This window comes from Staurois parvus, unplaced genomic scaffold, assembly GCF_062004578.1.
Source record: "Staurois parvus isolate SC_StPar_1 unplaced genomic scaffold, SC_StPar_1.0 ptg002753l, whole genome shotgun sequence".
Taxonomy (NCBI): domain Eukaryota; kingdom Metazoa; phylum Chordata; class Amphibia; order Anura; family Ranidae; genus Staurois; species Staurois parvus.
This window is the reverse complement of record NW_028320549.1, coordinates 4,258,349-4,279,062: the sequence shown is the minus strand read 5'-3', so window position 1 is coordinate 4,279,062 and position 20,714 is coordinate 4,258,349. Positions and strand designations below refer to the sequence as shown.

The window sequence follows — 20,714 nt, the reverse complement described above, 5'->3', positions numbered from 1 at the left end:
CCCTCAAAGATTCTAATACCAAGATTTCCTGCAGCATTTGGTGTCTTTTCCCCCTTTCACAAGGACACCATGAAGGTGCCACAGTCCAACAGCCGCATTTGTCTGAAAATCCATAGAATGAGCTTGACATTGGCTGTGTATTGCCACCTCAACCTGGCTAATCTGTAAATTCTGTGGGATAAATCTGAACTATGAATTCCCTAAAGTATACAAGTAGACAGCAACATGGATCTATTTGACAAAAAACAACTGAGACATGAAAACATTTTGGATGGAGATGGCCTTTAGGCTGTCAGGACCTTAACTATTAATCTGGCCATGGATGGATCAAAATTTTGATCCATCTATGGCAGGTCCTGTTTGAAAGCAGTCGATATAGTGGTCAGCTGCTCACGAATGGTCTTACTGGAAAACTTTAGAGTACTCAGCTGGACTCCTTTGCTGTCAGAATACAGTGACACAAAGGAGAGGATTCCCCCAACCACCTCAATTGTGTGGATTGGGGAATTGGTTTGTGTGTTTTCGCTCAGCCCTCTGGCTGAGAAAAAAACTAAACCATGTATGGCCAGCTTTAGCCTATTTTGGACTTGTATATAATCAGCCCAAATAATAGACAAAAAAGGCCCCTGATGGCAACCTGAATTTAAAATTGCCAGGATGGTCAATCCACTTTTACATCAACTACACCTGTAGCATGACCATTTCTATTATCAGTTAAATCAAGGAGAAAACTGGGTAAGTGCTGAAAGGCTTTTTCTTCTACATTTGTCCATAACTGGGCATGATCCACTCTTCTGCTGGACAAGTTGGGTCAAATTTCCTGAATGAGCATAGGAGTATAAAAGTGGTCCTGGCTAAGGTCTGTTGTACAGCCCTTATGCAACCAAATGGCATTAGAATATCGTAAAAATGTAGTAGTAACTTTTTATATAAATGCTAGTAGAGCAATGGACTACTTTGCTTTCCTTTTTGACTACTTTTTAAGCCTATTAAGGGATTAATCTTTGATTTCTAGTGAAGTAATCAAACTTTGTTCCAGACCACAGTACATTAGTTTTTCACACCTCTGGCTCAGATGCTGGAGAATACAGACAGGCATCATCCTTATAATTGCCAGCCGCTGCAATGATCACCACACCAGATTTGATGAGTGTACGGCTGGCCATATTGAGTGTTCGGCTATATCCCCCAACAAAGGGGATAAGAATGATCAAGGGGCTATAAGGCTGCTCAATCAATGTCTTCTTGATGTACTCCAGACCTGAAAAAGATACAGAATTTCTTGTATTGAAAAATGTTTTACAATTTAAAAGTTTAATGAAATACTGTATGGGCAGCTTTAAAAGAAAAAAAGTCTTAAATTGGATTGCATTAGAAAAATCAGATTGTGGACTTTATTTGTCTTATAGCCACAGGAGTCACAAGACTTTCTGCAGCTCTGGCAACACACAGTAATCTTTCTCTTTGGAGCCCTTACAGGTAGATTGCATATAATGTTAATTCTGTATTTTAAAAAAGCCACCTCTGATATCCATTTATAAATGACCCAAACAAGGTTGGTAAGTAGATATGATAATGACAGGACTTTAAACCCTGTCATGTATTTCAAACATTATCAGGAGGTATACCTACCCATTATACTGCCACTCACTGTCCCTTTACCCTGACAATTCAGAACTCGCAGGCTGCGGAGATTGACACCTTTGGCAACACCCGCATCTCTTCCATTTAGGACTCCAGCCATATGTGTTCCATGACTTTCACATTTACTGGCCTGCAAAAAAAATAAATATATATTTGACATAACAGGTTCTTACTAAAAAATTAGCACTCTTTTTATATATGTAGTGACCTAAACATACAACAGATTACAGACTACAGAATTATTATTACAACAGAATACAGAATTATTATACAACAGATTACAGATTACAAATTAAAGTGTAATTCAAATGGTCAGGCCGCTCATACTGACAAGTTACAGTTTAATGATCAGTGCATTTCCTCCCGACCCCCTCCCTATACTATAAGGTTTGTTAAAGTGGTTGTAAACCTCAGACATGAAATATGAACAAGCTTATCCCTCTACAGTGTGTACTTGCCTCAGATAAGAGCACTAAGTGTCATCTCTGTCAGCTGCTTCGTTCCTCTGCTATCAGCAGGAATCACTTCTGCCAAGTTTTTCTGACACCAAAACAAATGGTGACAGTGGAAGGACCTCCAGCAGATTGACAGCCTCAGCTCTGTTCCTGTGTGCTGAGTGAAGAGGGGTGTGTCCCTTCCCTCCAATCAGTGCTCAGAGCTCTCCGCACTGATCTTTGTAGAGTTTAACTTGAGTTCCCCTTTTTTTGACAGCTCTACATGCTTTATAAATTCAGCAATTTCAATGGCTGTAAAGAAGATAAGACCGAGGATAGATAGGTACAATTTATGTAGGATCTTTGTTTCTTTTTTTTGTATTACCTGAGGCCAGTCACTTCATTAGGCATATGTAGGGGTTCACAACCACTTTAAGGAAAGCCAACTTGTTTGAAACCCACCTCCATTTTAATTCTACCTGATCATTTCTAGTGCCCCTATCCACTTGTGCATCCTGTAACACACAAAAAATGTACCCGCAGCATTATCAGCAATGCAGCATACTACAAGGCACACTGTACGCATTGTACTGCAGGCATGTTGGCGGCTACTGTACATGTGTGTTGCAGTAATACTAAATAAAATGCCCATTTGACCACTTCTTGTTGCAATAGCTTTGAAAACTCATCTCTGATAAAATAGTATTTGTAACTAGCATCACCCACAAATCAACTGACTGGTGAAGGGGTCCCCAGGAACCCTAACCAGTTCACTACAATGCCTTATGAAATAATAATTTTGGGCGTCACAAATCCCTAATGTGTAATCATAATTCTATGATAGAAAAGTGACCCCGGTTCTGACAGATATAAACAGTGTCTGAAACATTAATTTCCCAACCCTACTCACAATTTTCTTCCAAAATGGGCAATGGTGATAAGGGGTTGCCATGAATCCTGATGAATTTAAGGAGGGGGGGGATGAGAAAAGCTATACTTTTTATTGTGGAAACTTATAAGAAAAAAAGAACTTATAAAAGTATTTAGTCAGCCACCAATTGTGCAAGTTCTCCCACTTAAAAAGATGAGAGAGGCCTGTAATTGGCATCATTGGTAGACCTCAACTATGAGAGACAAAATGAGAAAAAAATCCAGACAATCACATTGGCTGATTTGGAAAGAATTTATTTGCAAATTATGGTGGAAAATAAGTATTTGGTCAATATCAAAAGTTCATCTCAATACTTTGTTATATATCCTTTGTTGGCAATGACAGAGGTCAGATGTTTCCTGTAAGTCTTCACAAGGTTAGCACACACTGTTGCTGGTATGTTGGCCCATTCCTCCATGCAGATCTCCTCTAGAGCAGTGATGTTTTGGGGCTGTCGCTGGGCAACACGGACTTTCAACTCCCTCCAAAGGTTTTCTATGGGGTTGAGATCTGGAGACTGGCTAGGCCACTCCAGGACCTAGAAATGCTTCTTACGAATCATTAACCACTACTCTCAGAATACGATCTTTTAGCCAGTTTTCTATTCCTTTACATACAAATTTTTCCAAGCCCGTAGACTTTACCTTACACATTAGCCGTGTGTGGGGAACTGTGTCAAACACTTTTGCAAAATCCAAGTATACCACATCCACCGCCACCCCTCTTTCCAAGGTTTTGCTCACCCCCTCATAAAAAGAAATCAGATTTGTTTGACAACTTCTGTCTTTAATGAATCCATGCTGTCTGTTGCTTAAAATATTTTTTTCCAGCAAGAACTCATCTATGTGGTCTTTTATTAAACTCTCCAGTATCTTCCCAACTATAGAAGTTAAACTAACAGGTCTATAATTACTTGGTAAAGATTTTGACCCCTTTTTAAATATTGGCACCACATTGGCCTTACGCCAATCCAGTGGTACTATGCCAGTCATTAAAGAGTCCCTAAAAATTAGAAACAATGGCTTTGAAATGACAAAGCTCAATTCTTTAAGGACTCGTGGGCAGGGGCGGACTGAACATTTGGAAACTCGGGCACTGCCCGAGGGCCCGGGGTCAGTAGGGGGCCCCATGAGATGACCCTGGTACCTTTTTCATTGGCTTTTTTGAGTTTGGGCAAGGACACAGGGACCCCATGATACCCTATTGCCCGGGGGCCCCATGAGTTGTCAGTCAGCCCCTGCTCGTGGGTGTATGCCATCCAGTCCAGGTGCTTTATTCACCTTTATTCTGTCTAAATATTTTTGGATCATATCAATTGTGAGCCAATGTGGATCATCTGGAGCTGTGTCAATACCATGCCCACTATGGACAAGAGCTCCCCCATGCTCCTTCTCTTTGTCCCCAGTAACCCACTCTAGATTATTTTGTAAAGGGCCTACATGCTTAGACCGGACCTTTTTACTATTAATATATTTGAAGAATTTTTTGGGGTTGGTCCTGCTATCTTTTGCAATCTGTCGTTCGTTTTCAATTTTTGCGGCCTTTATTTCCTTTTTGCATATTCTGTTATATTCTTTGTAATGTTTAAACGATGATAGCGTTCCTTCATTTTTATATTGAATTCTTATTATCTATAGCCTTTTAAACTTGTTGCCCATGGGAGTATATTTTGCAGTGTGTTCACATACAGTCTTTTTGAAGAACTCCCATTTCTGTGTTGTGTTCATCAGTGCCAATATTCCTTCCCAGTCTAAGTCTTGGAGAGCCGTTCTCAGCCTCGGAAAATTAGCTCTCTTGAAATTGAGCGTTGTTTTTTTTTTTTTTCATATCTATAAAATGCATTCTATTTTAATAAAGAAGGAAATGACTGACCTGTCGGTAGAATCTGGTGCCATCTTCCTCTGGTACATTCTCAAACTCTGTGACGAGAACCTTCCCTTCAATTTCTCTGTGATTGCTCTGTATGCTGGTGTCTAGGAGATATACTTCCACCAGATCTCCTGTATCTAAACAGAAAAACATATTCATGGAATATTTAATGCATTCTAATTTTCAATGGCAGCCAGTGATCATTCATTGGGTGACAATGCATTACCTGTGGTGGTATTTGCCCTAATTGTTGGATTTTGCACCTTCCTCTATAGGCCGCACCCCTGCTCTAATCATGTAGGTGTCCAACTTCTATAACTGTTATACTTTTTAAATAGCTTGTATTCCAGTTTGCCAACTGTCCAGAAATTTACAGACAGTCCAGAAAATTGTTTTCTAACTTAACGTGTGTTAAAAAACTATGTCAAAAACATACTTTTGCTGTCTGAATATCAACCAAATCCACTACTTTTCTCAAATCTAATTAGTAATAGGCTTCAAAGCCCAACTGAGGAACCACTTAGATTGTTCATTCAAAAGTAATAGCTATAGGTGAAGCTATGGCAAGCTAAGGCAGCCTTTGGCTACTTAGATACTGCCACAGTGAGATATCTTGGCGGGCGTTTTTTTTCTCATCCCTTGTCTCCACCCTCTATCTGCCTCCGAACACAGTCCCTTGGTTCCACCCCCTACCTACCACCCCTTTTAGAGACTACAGAACCAAGTATCATTTTGTGGTGCTAAGCGATTTGTATGGAATTTGTTAATGATAACAAGAAAAGAGTAAAATAGATCCCCTGCACTCAGCAACAATAGACCCTCCTCCCCCAACAATAGATGCCTAACAGCAAAATACCCCCCCCCAGCAAAAATGGATCCACTCCAGCATGAATAGTATAATAGACCCCTGCCGCCAACAATAGATCTCCCAGTAGTCAGCATCAATAGACTCTCCAGCAACTCGCAACATTAGATCCCTTCTTCAACAGTAGATCCCTCCCATTAACAATTCATTACCCCCCCCAGCAGCAATAGATCATTCACCAGCAACAATAGAGCCCCCCTTAGGGTCAAAATATATCCCAGCAGCCAGCATCAGCACACCCTCCGGCACACCTTAGCACCCCTTGCCATTACATACATTCAGTGCAGGAGGTGACAGAACTGCGTTCCCCCTGCATTCCTGCTGAAAAAAAGCCCTGCCAGACAGGGCTGTGCTGTATGGAAGAGTTGTGTAAGTATCAGAACTGGATGTACATTTGCCAGGTAAAACCACTCCTTAATATGTATTTTATCTGTGTATTTAAAGTGCAATTAAACTCAGAAGAAAAATGATAACAGGTAGGGTTTTTATGACAGAAGAGACCCTATGGGTATCCTCTGTTAGAACTTCTTCTTCCTGCCTGTCAGCATTAATAACAGTGGCTAAATGGTTAGTAGTTCCGCGTGGCAGTACTAGGGTCATTGGTTCAAATCCCAACCACGGCACCACCTGCCTGGAGTTTGCATGTTCTCCCTGTGCCTGCATGGGTTTCTTCCAGGTGCTCCAGTTTCCTCCAACACTCCAAAGACATGCTGGTAGGTTAATTTGCTCCTGTCTAATTTGGCCCTAGTATGTGTATGTATGAATGTGAGTTAGGGATCTTAGATTGTATGATCCTTGGGGGTTAGGGACTGATGTGACTATACAATATATATGTAAAGCGCTGTGTAAATTTACAGTGCTATATAAGTATCTGTAATAAATAAATGAATGTACACTGAGCCCTGCATGTGCAGATCAGCATACATTTCCAGCACCACTTTGTGCCTTGATGATGTGACACCAATGCGTATGTGCAGCAATGACATCATCACGATTCAGCCAATTAAGCTGCTGAAGACCCAGATTGAAGACTGGGGAAAAAAAGGAAACACCCATGACAGCAGAGAACATTGACATCACAGCGCTGGAGGAAACTGCTTGGCCGGTAAGTCTACCATAATGTACTGATTTGCAGTGCATACGAGTACATTATGAAATAATGTAAAAAAATTAATTTCTTAATGCAGAGGTTTAAGTCTGCTTTAAATCTTTGTCGGGAGTTACAATTTAAATAAAGCTATAATTAAGAGTCTTACTTGGGGGGTTGAACTGGTTTCCTACATGTGTGGAGACAATCCTATCAAGGTTCCAAGGGACACTCTGAGCAAGAACATAGGCATCCTCTTCAATGTAATCAACATGCGGCAACTTCAAGGCCTGGAACAGAAATGAATCAATGCAAGTGTATCCCAACAATGTGCTGTCACAAGTCTAAAAAAAAGCATTTACTATAATACCCTACCCTCAGGGCCTATGCTTTGGATGGCAAAGAATCACAGGTAGCGTCAAAATATATTTTCAAACTATTTTTAATTTTATTCAACCTCTTTTAAACATTTGTGAGTAATTGCAGCTCCAGAACTGAAGGGTTGAAGGATGCATGGGGTGTGGACAAGAGTCCCAGACCTGTAATAACACTGTAGGTAGAATGTTAACACAGCAGAAGAATGTCGATCCAGAAAGTTAGGATTCCTTCCTAACAGTATCTTTCACTGATGAGCCACCTCAGATGCTGGGCAGCTCCTTGCCTGAATCCTTAGACAACCTTGCCTTGTGTCTTTTTTTTTGGCTCCTTTGCTCCTTCCATGAATTTCCTATTTTGGCCATGCCTTTGCACTTCATGTTTGCCAGATTACTGTGCTCACTCCAGCCAATATCTCGCTCCTGTCACTCCTGCTGCCCTCCATGTTTTTGTTACAACTTGTTACCGAACTTTGACTAGTTCCTCAACATTACTCACACTTAATCCCAACCTGCAACTACTTGTTACCAACCTTTGACTAGTTCTTCAACTTTGCTTACACTTACACCCAACTTGCAACTACTTGTTACCGACCTTTGGCTTGTTCCTCAACTACACTTACACTTGATCCCAGCCTGCAACCACTTATTACCAACCTTTCACTAGTTCCTCAGCTATGCTTACACTTAATCCCAACCTGCAACTACTTGCTATCGACCTCTGGCTAGTTCCTCAACTTTGCTTACACTTGATCTGAACCTGCAACCACTTGTTACCGACCTTTGGCTTGTTCCTCAACTACACTTACACTTGATCCCAACCTGCAACAACTTAATACCAACCTTCCACTAGTTCCTCAACTATGCTTACACTTAATCCCAACCTGCAACTACTTGCTATCAACCTCTGGCTAGTTCCTCAACTTTGCTTACGCTTGATCCGAACCTGCAACCACTTGTTACCGACCTTTGGCTTGTTCCTCAGCTATGCTTATGCTTGATTCCTACCTGCTATATTTGCTACTGGACCCCGGCTTGCTCACCTCCTGGTGGGGTGATCCTGAGGACCATGACCTGGTTCTAACATGCAGCAAAACCCATCTCCACCATCAGGAGTTCTGGTGAATACTTGTTAATGATTAGACCCAGCACCTCGTGTGAGCCGTGTCATCTGCCATGGTGACCTGCTTGTATTCCTATCCTGCTGGTTGTGGGAGCCTCTCCACTGCTATAGCTACTGGTCTCTGAGCCTGACCCCTGACTGTGACAAAGAGAGAGAAAATCTCTCTTGACAGGGGTCATAACAGGGGCGGACTGACAACTCATGGGGCCCCCGGGCAATAGGGGATCATGGGGCCCCTGTGTCCTTGCCCAAACTCAAAAAAGCCTATGAAAAAGGTACCAAGGGCATCTCATGGGGCCCCCTACTGACCCCGGGCCCTTGGGCAGTGCCCGAGTTCCCAAATGGTCAGTCCGCCCCTGGGTCATAACCCTTTCCATACTCTATCCAAATTAAAACAGGTTTGGCTATAGATACTCTTTAAAGATAAATAAAATGGAACTTGGTCAATCTTCTAAGTATATAAACTGGTCTTATATTTATCAATAGTTGTATGGAACAGTTTTATAAATAAACATTTAAAAAGGGTGCTTCTACGATACAGTCTTTGCAGAACATACTGAAATTTTAGTAAGATACTCGAGCAGGGGCTGCTTACTTTTTGGTTCGGTCTAACTGAAACACCATTCCAAGTTGCATGAGCTGGAGAAGGAGTAGGTAGTAATCCATTCACAGCAAAGTGGCAAAATAACTTAATTCAAGTGCTATCAACTCAGACTCCTAACCAATGATCCTCCAACTGACCCTCCACTTCGCCTCTTAAACTGAATTACACTTAGAGTATAATTTAATAATTGAGGACCCCCTCCCCTTCTCCCGCTACCCACTAGTCCAACCACTATCTATTCAAGTGTTTCTTAATGTTCAGCCCTACACCCAGTACACCCACATGGAAGAAAAATATATTTTAAATATATTTAAAAAATATTCTACAATATCCTACAATTTTGGCTATATTCAATATATTTAAAAATGTATTTCAATAAATAAATAAATTATATATATATATATATATATATACACTGTAGGTTGAAATGCATTTTCATTACAAAATATATGAAAAACATTTTTAAGAATACATTTTCAAATATACTGTATGTCATTAAAAATACATTCAATCTACATTTTTGGAATGCATTTACAAATATATGTAAAAATATATGTTAAAATGACTTTTTTACATGTTAAAAAAAATCTGAAGAATATGTTTTAAAAAAATATATTTAAAAAAATATTTTTCAGATATTTTGTAATATATAAAAACGCATTTCAACATTCAGTATATATATTGAAATATATTGAATACAGCCAAAATTGTAGGTTTTCAGATATATGTCAATTTATTTGGGAAGAATATTTTTAAAATATACTTAAAATATATTTTCTTCCATGTGGGCAGACACACTGTACATTGTCTTTCTTTTATTGATTTATTGACCAAATGATGCATCCATTCTTATTATTAATCGCAATCTAGCATTAAAGAAAACAAATGTTTAAAAGTGTAATAGCATATTTCTTATTTATCTGATAATAAAAACTAAAAACATGTTAAATATATTTAATCCTAAACATAATCAAGAAACTTTACAAAAACAAAATACATTCCGTTTTAGCTTTAAACGGCTCTAAAATCAGAGCTGAAAAGTAAGCACATCTTGGTCTATGTGTGTTTGGACATATACGATGTACAATTTATTGCTGTGCACTCACGTTTGCTGTCATCACACACAAATATTGTCAGGCATACATGACTTAAGCAATCATTGACTAGGGTGATGAATTGTGAAACCCTGTGCAAGTACAGAAGAGATTTGTTTAATTACTGTAAAGGAATGTCCTTGTCTGGCACAAAACTAACAGGACAGCTGTAGTGAAAGCTTAGGACAACACTTGCCTGTAGTTTTTTGCAGAGCTGTAGATATAACGTTAGACCCTACATACACGGTCTTTGTTCAATCTTACTTGTAGATGATATTCTGAGGAGCATCACCAAGTATTTATGAAGCGTTTCATGAGCATTTTCTTTTCTCTTTTCAAGTGGTTGTGAACCTCAGACATGAAACATGAACAAAGCATATCTCTTTATAGTGTGTACTTGTCTCAGTCCAGAGAACTAAGTGTCATTTCTGTCTGTTGTCTTCTCTGCTGTCAGCATGAGTCGCTTCTGACAAGTTTCCCTGACACCAAGAGCTAAAAAGGTGACAGCGGGGAGCGCTTCAGCACACAGGTGGTTAATTGACAGCCTCAGCTCTGTTCCTGTGTGCTGTGTGAAGGGGATGTGTCCCTTCCCTCCAATCAGCTTTGGGTTAATTATCTACTACCCCCAATTGCATAATCTGGTTCCTCCCATTGGCTCAGTACATCCTACAGAGATTTACAAACTGGAAGAAAAAAACGCAGTGCTCAGTGGTGGTGAACTGGTATTCTATACGATGTGTAGGGTATGTGCAGCTGCTGGGGTGTAGCGAAGTGGCAGGTCGCCAAAAATGTAAGTGTATTGTCCATTCCAAAGGAGTCAAACTCAGTTTCATAGCGGGCCACATCAGCATTATGGTTGCCCTCAAAGGAACAGTTGTATCTGTAAAATTAGATGTCAAGAGCACCGTACCTCCTTTACATCAGATATCAAGAGTCCCCCACCTTCCCTTTAATCACAGTGCATCCCCCTTACCCTGTACTGCTGCTGGGAAGATGTTGGAAGCAGAGCTGGGAAGCAGAAAGTGCAGGGTCTGGAGGAGGACCAGAGGAGGACTGGAGTCAGCTGCTGAAGTCTGCTGAATGCCAAGACCAGGGGAGGCAGAGACAAGAGGGTGCTGCACAGAGAGGTGCAGAATCTGTAGGAGTTCTGTCCTCCTCTCTACTGCTGACTGCTGAGACAAGGCGGGGGTGGAGACATAGGGGTGCCAGAGCTGTAGAAGAGGTGCAAGGGCCACATAAAATTGCCTGGCCAGCTAGATTCGGCCTTGTTTTTGACACATATGGTCTATTTTATGATGCACTGCCTTGTCTGTAGACGAGACCCCATGGTGACAGTGTCACTTAAAGCAGTGCTGTTAAAGTCAGCTGAAAACTTATTTTAGGCTAGGTTCACACCTATGCAGGTTGCGTTTGACCCATTTCTGCATTGTGTTTTGTGTTGTGTTTTTGCATCTGCATTTCTGCCGAATTTTTGATGCCTTAAAAATTTTGTTTTTCATTTTTGTTTATTTTGCTTGTTGCTAAGCAGACTTAAAATGCAAAACGCACCAAAAATGTGGCAAAAACACAGCAAAAATGCAATACATGCTTTTCTGCAGTGTGTCTATAGAACCAAAAACGCAACTTTTTTGCATTCAAAAAAGTCCCTGACCCTGTCCAAAAAACGCACCTGGTGAAAGCGCAAAGATGTGAACATGTCCCATAGGAAATCATGTTAAATGGACTGCACTGTATTTCTGCAAAATGCTGCAAAAAACGCTTACAGTTGCAAAAAAAGTATGTGAACCCCTTGGGATTACGTGGAGTTTTGCATGAATTGGGCATAAAATGTGCTCTGAACGTCATCTAAGTCACAACAATAGAAGAACACAGTCTGCTGAACATAATACTACACAAACATTAGATGTTGCCATGGTTTAATTGCACATAACATGTAAACATTCACAGTACAGGGAGGAAAAATTATGTGAACCTTTGGACTTAATAACTGGTTGACCCTCCTTTGGCAGCAATAACCTCAACCAAACGTTTCCTGTAGTTGCAGATCAGACCTGCACAACAATCTGGAATAATTTTGGATCACTTCTCTTCACAAAACTGTTTCAGTGTAGCAATATTCTTGGGATGTCTGGTGTGAATCGCTCTCTTAAGGTCATGCCACAGCATTTCAATCGGGTTGAGGTCAGGACTGGGCCACTCCAGAAGGCGTATTCTGTGCTGTTGCAGCCATTGTTTTGTTGAATTACTTGTATGCTTTGGGTCATTGTCCTGTTGCATCACCCATCCTCTGCGGAGCTTCAGTTGGCGGACAGATGGTCGTACGTTTTCCTGCAAAATGTCTTGATAAACTCTGGAATTCATTTTCCCATCAATGACAACAATCCGTCCAGGCCCTGAGGCAGCAAAGCAGCCCCAAACCATGATGCTCCCTCCGCCATGTTTTACAGTGGGGATGAGGTTTTGATGTTGGTATGCTGTGCCTTTTTTTCTCCACACATAGTGTTGTGTGTTCTTCCCAAACAACTCAATCTTGGTTTCATCTGTCCACAGTATATTTTGCCAGTAGTGCTGTGGAACATCCAGGTGCTCTTTTGCAAACTTCAAACGTGCTGCAATATTCTTTTTGGACAGCAATGGCTTCCTCCGTGGTGTCCTCTCATGTACTCCATTCTTGTTTAATGTTTCCCTTATTGTAGATGTGTCAACAAAAATGTTAGCATGTGCCAGAGATTTCTGTAGGTCTTTAGCTGACACTCTGGGATTCTTCTTTACCTCATGCAGCATTCTGCGCTGTGCTCTTGCAGTCATTTTTACAGGACGACCACGCCTAGGGAGAGTAGCAACAGTGCTAAACTTTCTCCATTTGTAGACAGTCTGTCTTACCGTGGACACATGAACATCAAGGCTTTTGGAGATACTTTTGTAACCCTTTCCAGCTTCATGCAAGTCAACAATTCTTGATCGTAGGTCTTCTGAGAGCTCTTTTCTGCGAGGCATGGTTCACATCAGACAGTGCTTCTTGAAACCAGTAAACCCAAAACAGGTGTGTGTTTTTTAAGGGCAGGACAGCTGTCAGCAACACATCCAATATCATCACACTGATTGGAGTCAAGGTTGGCTCACTCCTGGCTCCAATTAGCTCTGGGAGAAGTCATTAAGCTAGGGCCTCACATACTTTTTCCTCCCTGCACTGTGAATGTTTACATGTTATGTGCAATTAAACCATGGCAACATCTAATGTTTGTGTAGTATTATGTTCAGCAGACTGTGTTCTTCTATTGTTGTGACTTAGATGACGTTCAGAGCACATTTTATGCCCAATTCATGCAAAACTCCATGTAATCCCAAGGGGTTCACATACATTTTCTTGCAACTGTAGATGTGAACCGAGGGTAAAATTGCAGCAAGAATATGTTTTTTTAAATAAAAAGTCAGTATCTTATTATTCATTTGCCCTTTGGCTTATACAAAAAGCCGCGGTAAATCCCCAACCAACACTGACAAATAGGTCACTCACCATCTCTAACAGATCACTGCTCATCCGAACCACAAAACCCCGGAATAGTTCATGGAAGACATGAAGAATCTTAGTCAGATAGCTGTGCTTTGCTGCCCGGGTCTGCAGACGGCGGATCACCCTTTCTGTCTGAGACTTGTGTGTGTTTTCTTTCAGCACCACCACATATTGGCCAGACATTCTCCAGGCCTCCTGTAATAAAGCATCAGAAGGAGAGAACATTTGTTACAGAAGTGCAGTGACAGAAGTTACTTACAACACCTATTGGCTAATATGGGCAGCACAGTGGCTAAATGGTTAGCACTTCCGCCTGGTAGTACTAGGGTCGTTGGTTCAAATCCCAACCATGGCACCACCTGCCTGGAGTTTGCATGTTCTCCCTGTGCCTGCGTGGGTTTCCTCGGGGTACTCTGGTTTCCTCCCACACTCCAAAGACATGCTGGTAGGTTAATTGGCTCCTGTCTAATTTAGCCCTAGTATGTGTATGTATGAATGTAAGTTAGGGACCTTAGATTGTACACCCCTTGAGGGTTAGGGACTGATATATGTAAAGCACTGCATAATTTGATGGTGCTATATAAGTAACATAAATAATATGTACTGTCAATTTGTAGGGCTCTTGTACACTGCAGCTGATAAACTGATGTTCAGGAGCTGTTCAGTATTTTTGTCTGCAGCCCCTGAACTCTCCCTAATGTTTTCCCATGTGTCCATGTACATGATGTTGTTTACATTCATTTACAGGCAGTTGAGTTTACAGTCTTTTTTTAACGCACCAAACTTGCGTTCAGTAGATTTTACCGGCATTTCAAACACCAAATGCTTGTAAATGCGGTTAACCGTGTTTATAAGCGTTTGCATTTAGAAGCGTTTTTTAATTGTCCAGATGCTGTCCAGAGCCTTTTTTCATCATCAGAAATGCATGCAAAGCGTTTTCCATGTATTCAAATGGACCCGGCACACCAGCGCAGTCAGGTCCAGGTTTTACGTGAAGGAAAAAATGGTAGAACGTGCCGCATTATGCTCATGATGGGATCCATAGTGAATACAGCCAGAAAAGACAGGTCATCTCAACGCATACTGCTCTCTCTGCTTCTGCTCTCTCTGTTCCTCTCAAAATGTCTGAAATAGTTAATTTTTTACTATTTTTCAGTGAATTCTGGGCATTTGGGAACGTCTCCTGAGGTTATCTTTTAAAAACACTTCTAAACGCAAACGCACATAAACCTGATATGCAAACGTGGCTAAACTGACGTTTTTTAACCTCTGTTTTCCAGAAGTCCGTTTCCAAATGCCGCATGTACATGAACCCTTATGGTGTGATTATGGTTGTATATTAGTTTTTCTATCTCCCTTTCTGATGGTTCTAGGTTCTGGAATTCTACATTTTTTCCTATTTAAATTTTTTTTTCATTAAAACAAGATAGTTTTTACAATGTGCGGAAAAAGACTTCACAAGGGAAAGTTACATGACCTTTGGAATGAAGTGGTAACATATTATATAACAATGGCGTAGATCAGATACAGGAGTCTTGACAGTGAGGTAGACCAAAAATTGGTAGAACCCTTGTAGAACCATTGTCAATAATGGACTTGACTGCATATGACCAGGGTGGATTCTGGTCTGGAGATACAGTAGATATACCCTTTGGTTGCTAAATATGGCAAGCTGTCGAAAGCTCCCCAATGTGAGTTCAAGAAGGAAGAATCATGGGATCTGATTCTGTGTTGGAAATGAGGTTGGACTCAACATTGATTGTTTTTAATTGTAAAACATTACCAATTATTTATTTTCTATAAATCATATACACTTGCCAGCCACTTTATTAGGTACACCTGATCAATTGCTTGGTAACACAAATTGCTAATCAGCCAATCACATGGCAGCAACTCAATGCCTTTAAGCATCTAGATGTGGTTAGGACAACTTGCTAAAGTTCAAAAGTGAGCATCAGAATGAGGAAGAAATGGGATTCAAGTGACTTTGAACATGACATGGTTGTTGGTGCCAGACGGGCTGGTCTGAGGATTAAAAAAAACTGCTGATTTACAGGGATTTTCATGCACAACCAACTCTAGGGTTTACAGAGAATGGTCCGAAAAAGAGAAAATATGTCAGATGTCAGAGGAGAATGTGCAGACTGGTTCGAGATGATAGAAAGGCAACTCATGTCAATATGGACCAAAATCTCTGAGGAATATTTCCAACACCTTGTTGAATCCATGCCACAAAGAATGAAATCAGTTCTGAAGGCAACAGGGGGTCTTTTAATCCTTGCCTATGTTCTTTAATCACTAGACGATCGGGCTATAGCTGAATGACGGCTACAGTGCGGTCATTTAGTTTTGGGAGGGTGTCATATGACGTCCTCCAGAACTGCGCCTCCTGCTCGCCCCTGTGGTGCCCACTTGGCGAGCTCTATGATCGCTGTGTCCATTGGACACAGTTGATCACATGACATGGTAAAGGGCCAATCACAGCACCCTTTTACCACTTGATCAGCTGCGTCCAATGACACAGTTGATCACAATGTAAATACAGTTGCCGGTTATCAGCTGCACTTTCCTCACGCTTTCACAGCGTGAGGAAAGCGAAGAGCCAGTAATCGGCAAATGTATTTAGGCTTTCCAGTGCAGCCCCAGAGTCCATCAGTGCCGCCAGTCAGTGTCCATCAGTGCTGCCAGTCAGTGTTCATTAGTGTAGCCAGTGTCCATCAATGCCACCAGTGAGTGTCTATCAGTGCCTCCAATCAGTGTCTATCAGTACCTCCAGTCAGTACCGTTTATCAGTGACCTTCAGTGCCACCTATCGGTGTCCATCAATGCCACCTATCAGTGCCCATCAGTGCCGCCTCATCAGTACCCATCAGTGTAGCCTATCAGTGCCCATCAGTGCTGCCCATCAGTGCCCATCAGTGCTGCATATCAGTGCCCATCAGCATAGCCTCATTAGTGCACATCAGTGAAGAATAAAAATTACCTGTTTGCAAAATTCTATAACAGAAATTAAGAAAAAAAATTTTTTTTCAAAATTGTTGGTCTTTTTTGTTTGCTTAGCTAAAAATAAAAAAAACAGTGGTGATTAAATACCACCAAAAGACAGCTCTATCTGTCTAAAACTAAAATGCTACAAATGTGTACAGTGTTGCATGACCGCGCAATAATAATTTAAAATGTGACAGCACTGAAAGCTGAAAATTTGCCTGGGCAGGAAGGGGATGAAAGTGCCCAGTAGGCAAGTGGTTAAGCTGGTGCCATGACTGCTGCCCCAGGTTTCCTGTCTTTCAGTGTCCTATAGAGCTACCCTTATATGCAGGGACTAGAGTGTCTATCTATTCTGTGTGCATCAATAGAAACACATATATGTATATCATAAACGTGCAGCGCTGTAAACTCATGAAACATAAATAAACTCGAAATATCATACTCGTATATATAAAGTGCAAAATTAAATAGCTGCTAGCACTTAAGGTATCAGTAACTGTCCCAATGTAAACGTATATCATAAACGTGCAGCACTGTAAACTCATGAAACATAAATATCTTATATCATACTCGAATATATAAAGTGCAAAGAAGTGCGTGAATAGTGCAATCAAATAAATCACTTAGAGTCCGTGACGACCACAAATATTATACAGCAGGCAGTGAAAACTGCTAATATCCTTTACCCAAGTGTGCAAGTGCAAACGTGCGGTTATTGATGAAGAGAATCCACCGCCTCGGATGGATGTACACTCACCAGACTGCAAGTAAATCAGCACATCTGTTTATATCACACATCTGGGGGTATAATGACAGCTCTGGATTTACTCCTGCAGCTCCCTCCATCCGTCAGTTGGGGCAGGTGTCATCTAATCCAAGATGGCCGCCGCTCCTCGGTAGCGGCGGCGTGACGTCCGCAATGTAGGCTCCCTTCCCGTGCGGTTATTGATGGATTCTCTTCATTAATAACCGCATGTTTGCATTTGCACACTTGGATAAAGGACATTAGCAGTTTTCACTGCCTGCTGTATAATATTTGTGGTTGTCACGGACTCTCAGTGATTTATTTGATTGCACTATTCAAGCACTTGTTTGCACTTTATATATTCAAGTATGATATAAGATATTTATGTTTCATGAGTTTACAGCGCTGCACGTTTATGATATACGTTTACATTGGGACAGTTACCGATACCTTAAGTGCTAACAGCCATTTCATTTATCCATAATTAATTTATTTACATAATTTTACATATCATTTTTTAGAACTTGCTTTTATACTCTCTTTTTATGTGAATTTATGAATATGTAAATTATTACCTATACCCTACAGTACTAACGACTACTAGGTATAACACTAACTATAAGATCTCATTAGATGCGCTCGCTTATATTTCTTTTTAATAGAAACACATAGACCTGCACTTTAGGATTGCAAAACACTCCCCTGCTCCTCCCTTCTCCAAACTAACAGACTGACTCAGACTGTGCTGTCTGCAATTTTTCTGTGAAGAAGTTCAGGGAAGCAGCATTGAGAGAGCAAGAGCCAGAAGCATTGAAAATTGTAAGCTGCTAGTGCCAGGGTAAGAAGTTTAACAAATAGTTTACTGGGGAATGTTTATTATATTGTGCTAAATGTATTAAGCTAAAACCTGCTGAGGGTTTAATGTTACCATGACCGGCTTTGGGCAGGGTTAGCTTTTAATTTGCAAACATTTTACATCAGCTCAACTAATCTGAGCTTGATTTTGAAAAAGGAATATTTATTTTTAAATGCTTTTTAGTAGTAGCTTTGTGTTGCAGCATTTGAGCAATGCAGGAACTGTGGAGCTTAACACATGTCTAAAACCAAGATTAAATATGTAATATATTGCAACTTTCCAGTCCTTAGATGTGGCGGCTGCAGGGGCGGACTGACCATTTGGAAACTCAGGCACTGCCCGAGGGCCTGGGGTCAGTAGGGGGCCCCATGAGATGCCCCTGGTACCTATAATTGGCTTTTTCATAGGCTTTTTTTGGCTGTGAGTGAGGACACAGGGGCCCCATGATCCCCTATTGCCCGGGGGCCCCATGAGTTGTCAGTCCGCTCCTGGGCGGCTGCCTTGGTTTTCTCCTTTACTTTCAACTGGCGATCCTGCCAGTAATACACATCCTTGTCCTCGGGTGACAACGCTCACTCACTGTGCTGTGTTTATGGAGGAGCAATGTTGTCATCATTGGAAAGCCTCCCTCTCCTCATTTCTATAACATAGTGGTGAGGTGGTCTGTAGCTCACAGAGGTGAACTTGGCCACATTTATTTCAGTGCTTAAAATACCAATGCACAAGACAGCACTGTATTTTTACAATTATTGAACAGATATAACAAAACATTTTCAGTGATATATTGAACCACCCAACAGGGAGCCAATGATACAAGTTAAAGTATTGCTAAACCCAGGACCCTGCATTCACTATATCTGGCCTCCCCGGACCCTGCATTCACTATATCTGGTCTCCCCGGACCCTGCATTCACTATATCTGGTCTCCCAGGACCCTGCATTCACTATATCTGGTCTCCCAGGACCCTGCATTCACTATATCTGTTCTCCCCGGACCCTGCATTCACTATATCTGGTCTCCCCGAACCCTGCATTCACTATATCTGGTCTCCCAGGACCCTGCATTCACTATATCTGGTCTCCACGGACCCTGCATTCACTATATCTGCTCTCCCCGGACCCTGCATTCACTATATCTGGTCTCCCACAGTACACAGAACATGGAAATGCAATTAATTTAGTAAACATAAACTGCTAAATACCTTTTCTCATCAGCAGTTAGAGCAGTCTTGTGACTTCTATCAGTGTCCAGCAGATCACTGGTTAACTCTTGTAGGAGGAGTTTTCTTTCTGCTCTAGGAGAATGCAGAACCCCTGACCTCTGTCTGGACAGTGCTGATTGGCTTTGTGCTGATCACATGCACTCTTCCAAGAAAAAAAAAACTCTCTAACAATACACACCAAACTGAGCATATGCAAAACTCCTACTGTTCAGTCTATCTTATCAGGAGGTGGTCACTTGAAAAAGGGGAGGAACAGAGAAGAAAGGATCAAAGGGCCTTTTTACACAATGCAGAGGATTAACCCCTTAGGTTCCACCGTGAGTATAACAAGCATGCTTTACTGCATATACAGACTGATTTTACTGTTGTGGGTTTAGTAACACTTTAATTGTTAAGGTTTGTTAATACACTTTAAGTGATACCCTTTATTGGTACATTTAAAGCCCAACTCTAGCCCAAACTTTCTTCTTCTGTTTTGGACAGTACAAGGGAAGTCTTTCCGACTGGGAAACCAACAAAAGAAACAGATTTCTTGTGCGGGGTCATAGAGACAGGAAGTGAGGGAAAATCTCCCCCAGGTCTCACACTGAAATAAAAACCTGATAGAAATGTAAACCTTTCCCCACTTTATCCAAAACTGAAAATACACATTTCGGCTGGAGTTAGGCTTTAAATGACTGAAGCAAGTTTTTTTCAACACATTAGGTTTTTCTCTTAGATAAAAATGCAACATGACAAAGTAATCCCTTGTTTCTGTGTATAGTTTGTATTGTAATTGTATATATACATAAAGGCAGCCATATTTACTGATTGCATGCACAGGCTTCACCTCCTGCTACACAGTGGTTGTGGTCTACGAGCAGCACAGTGGCTCAGTGGTTAGTACTGCTGTCTTGCAGCACTGGGCTCCAATAATTGAATTCTGGACAGGACACTATCATCAGGTTTGTATGTTCTACAGGTACTGCGGTTTCCTCCCACACTTCATATACATGCTGGCAGGTTAATTGGCCCTGGTTTGCATGCATCTGAGATAGGGAGCTTAAACTGTAAGCTCCTTGTGGGCGGGAACTGATGTGAGTGTCAAAGTGATGTATAAATTGTTGGTGCTATATAACTGCCTGGAATAAATTAATACTTCTCCTTCTCACAATTCAAGTTTTTGGGTCATGTGACTTGTTGAAAACAATGCATTTGCTGCATGGCTGCTATCTCATCACAGCTACTATTATTATTATACAGGATTTATATAGCGCCAAGAGTTTGCTCAGCGCTTTACAATATAACGGGAGACAATACAGCAATAATACAGTTCAATACAAGAGGGATAGGAGGGCCCTGCTCCTTGGAGCTTACAATCTAG

At 41.1% G+C, this 20,714-nt stretch overlaps 1 protein-coding gene across 1 annotated transcript in view; it reads right to left on the bottom strand.

Annotated features, from left to right (window-relative positions):
* PCSK9 (proprotein convertase subtilisin/kexin type 9) overlaps positions 1-20,714 on the bottom strand; it is a 37,935-nt gene that overhangs the window by 14,587 nt on the left and 2,634 nt on the right. The window contains exons 4-8 of the mRNA XM_089666530.1: positions 13,543-13,734; positions 7,000-7,120; positions 4,882-5,015; positions 1,633-1,774; positions 1,065-1,261 (exon numbers count right to left, since the gene is read on the bottom strand). Coding sequence (XP_089522656.1) covers positions 1,065-1,261; positions 1,633-1,774; positions 4,882-5,015; positions 7,000-7,120; positions 13,543-13,734 — 786 coding nt within the window. The remainder of the gene's footprint in view (positions 1-1,064; positions 1,262-1,632; positions 1,775-4,881; positions 5,016-6,999; positions 7,121-13,542; positions 13,735-20,714) is intronic.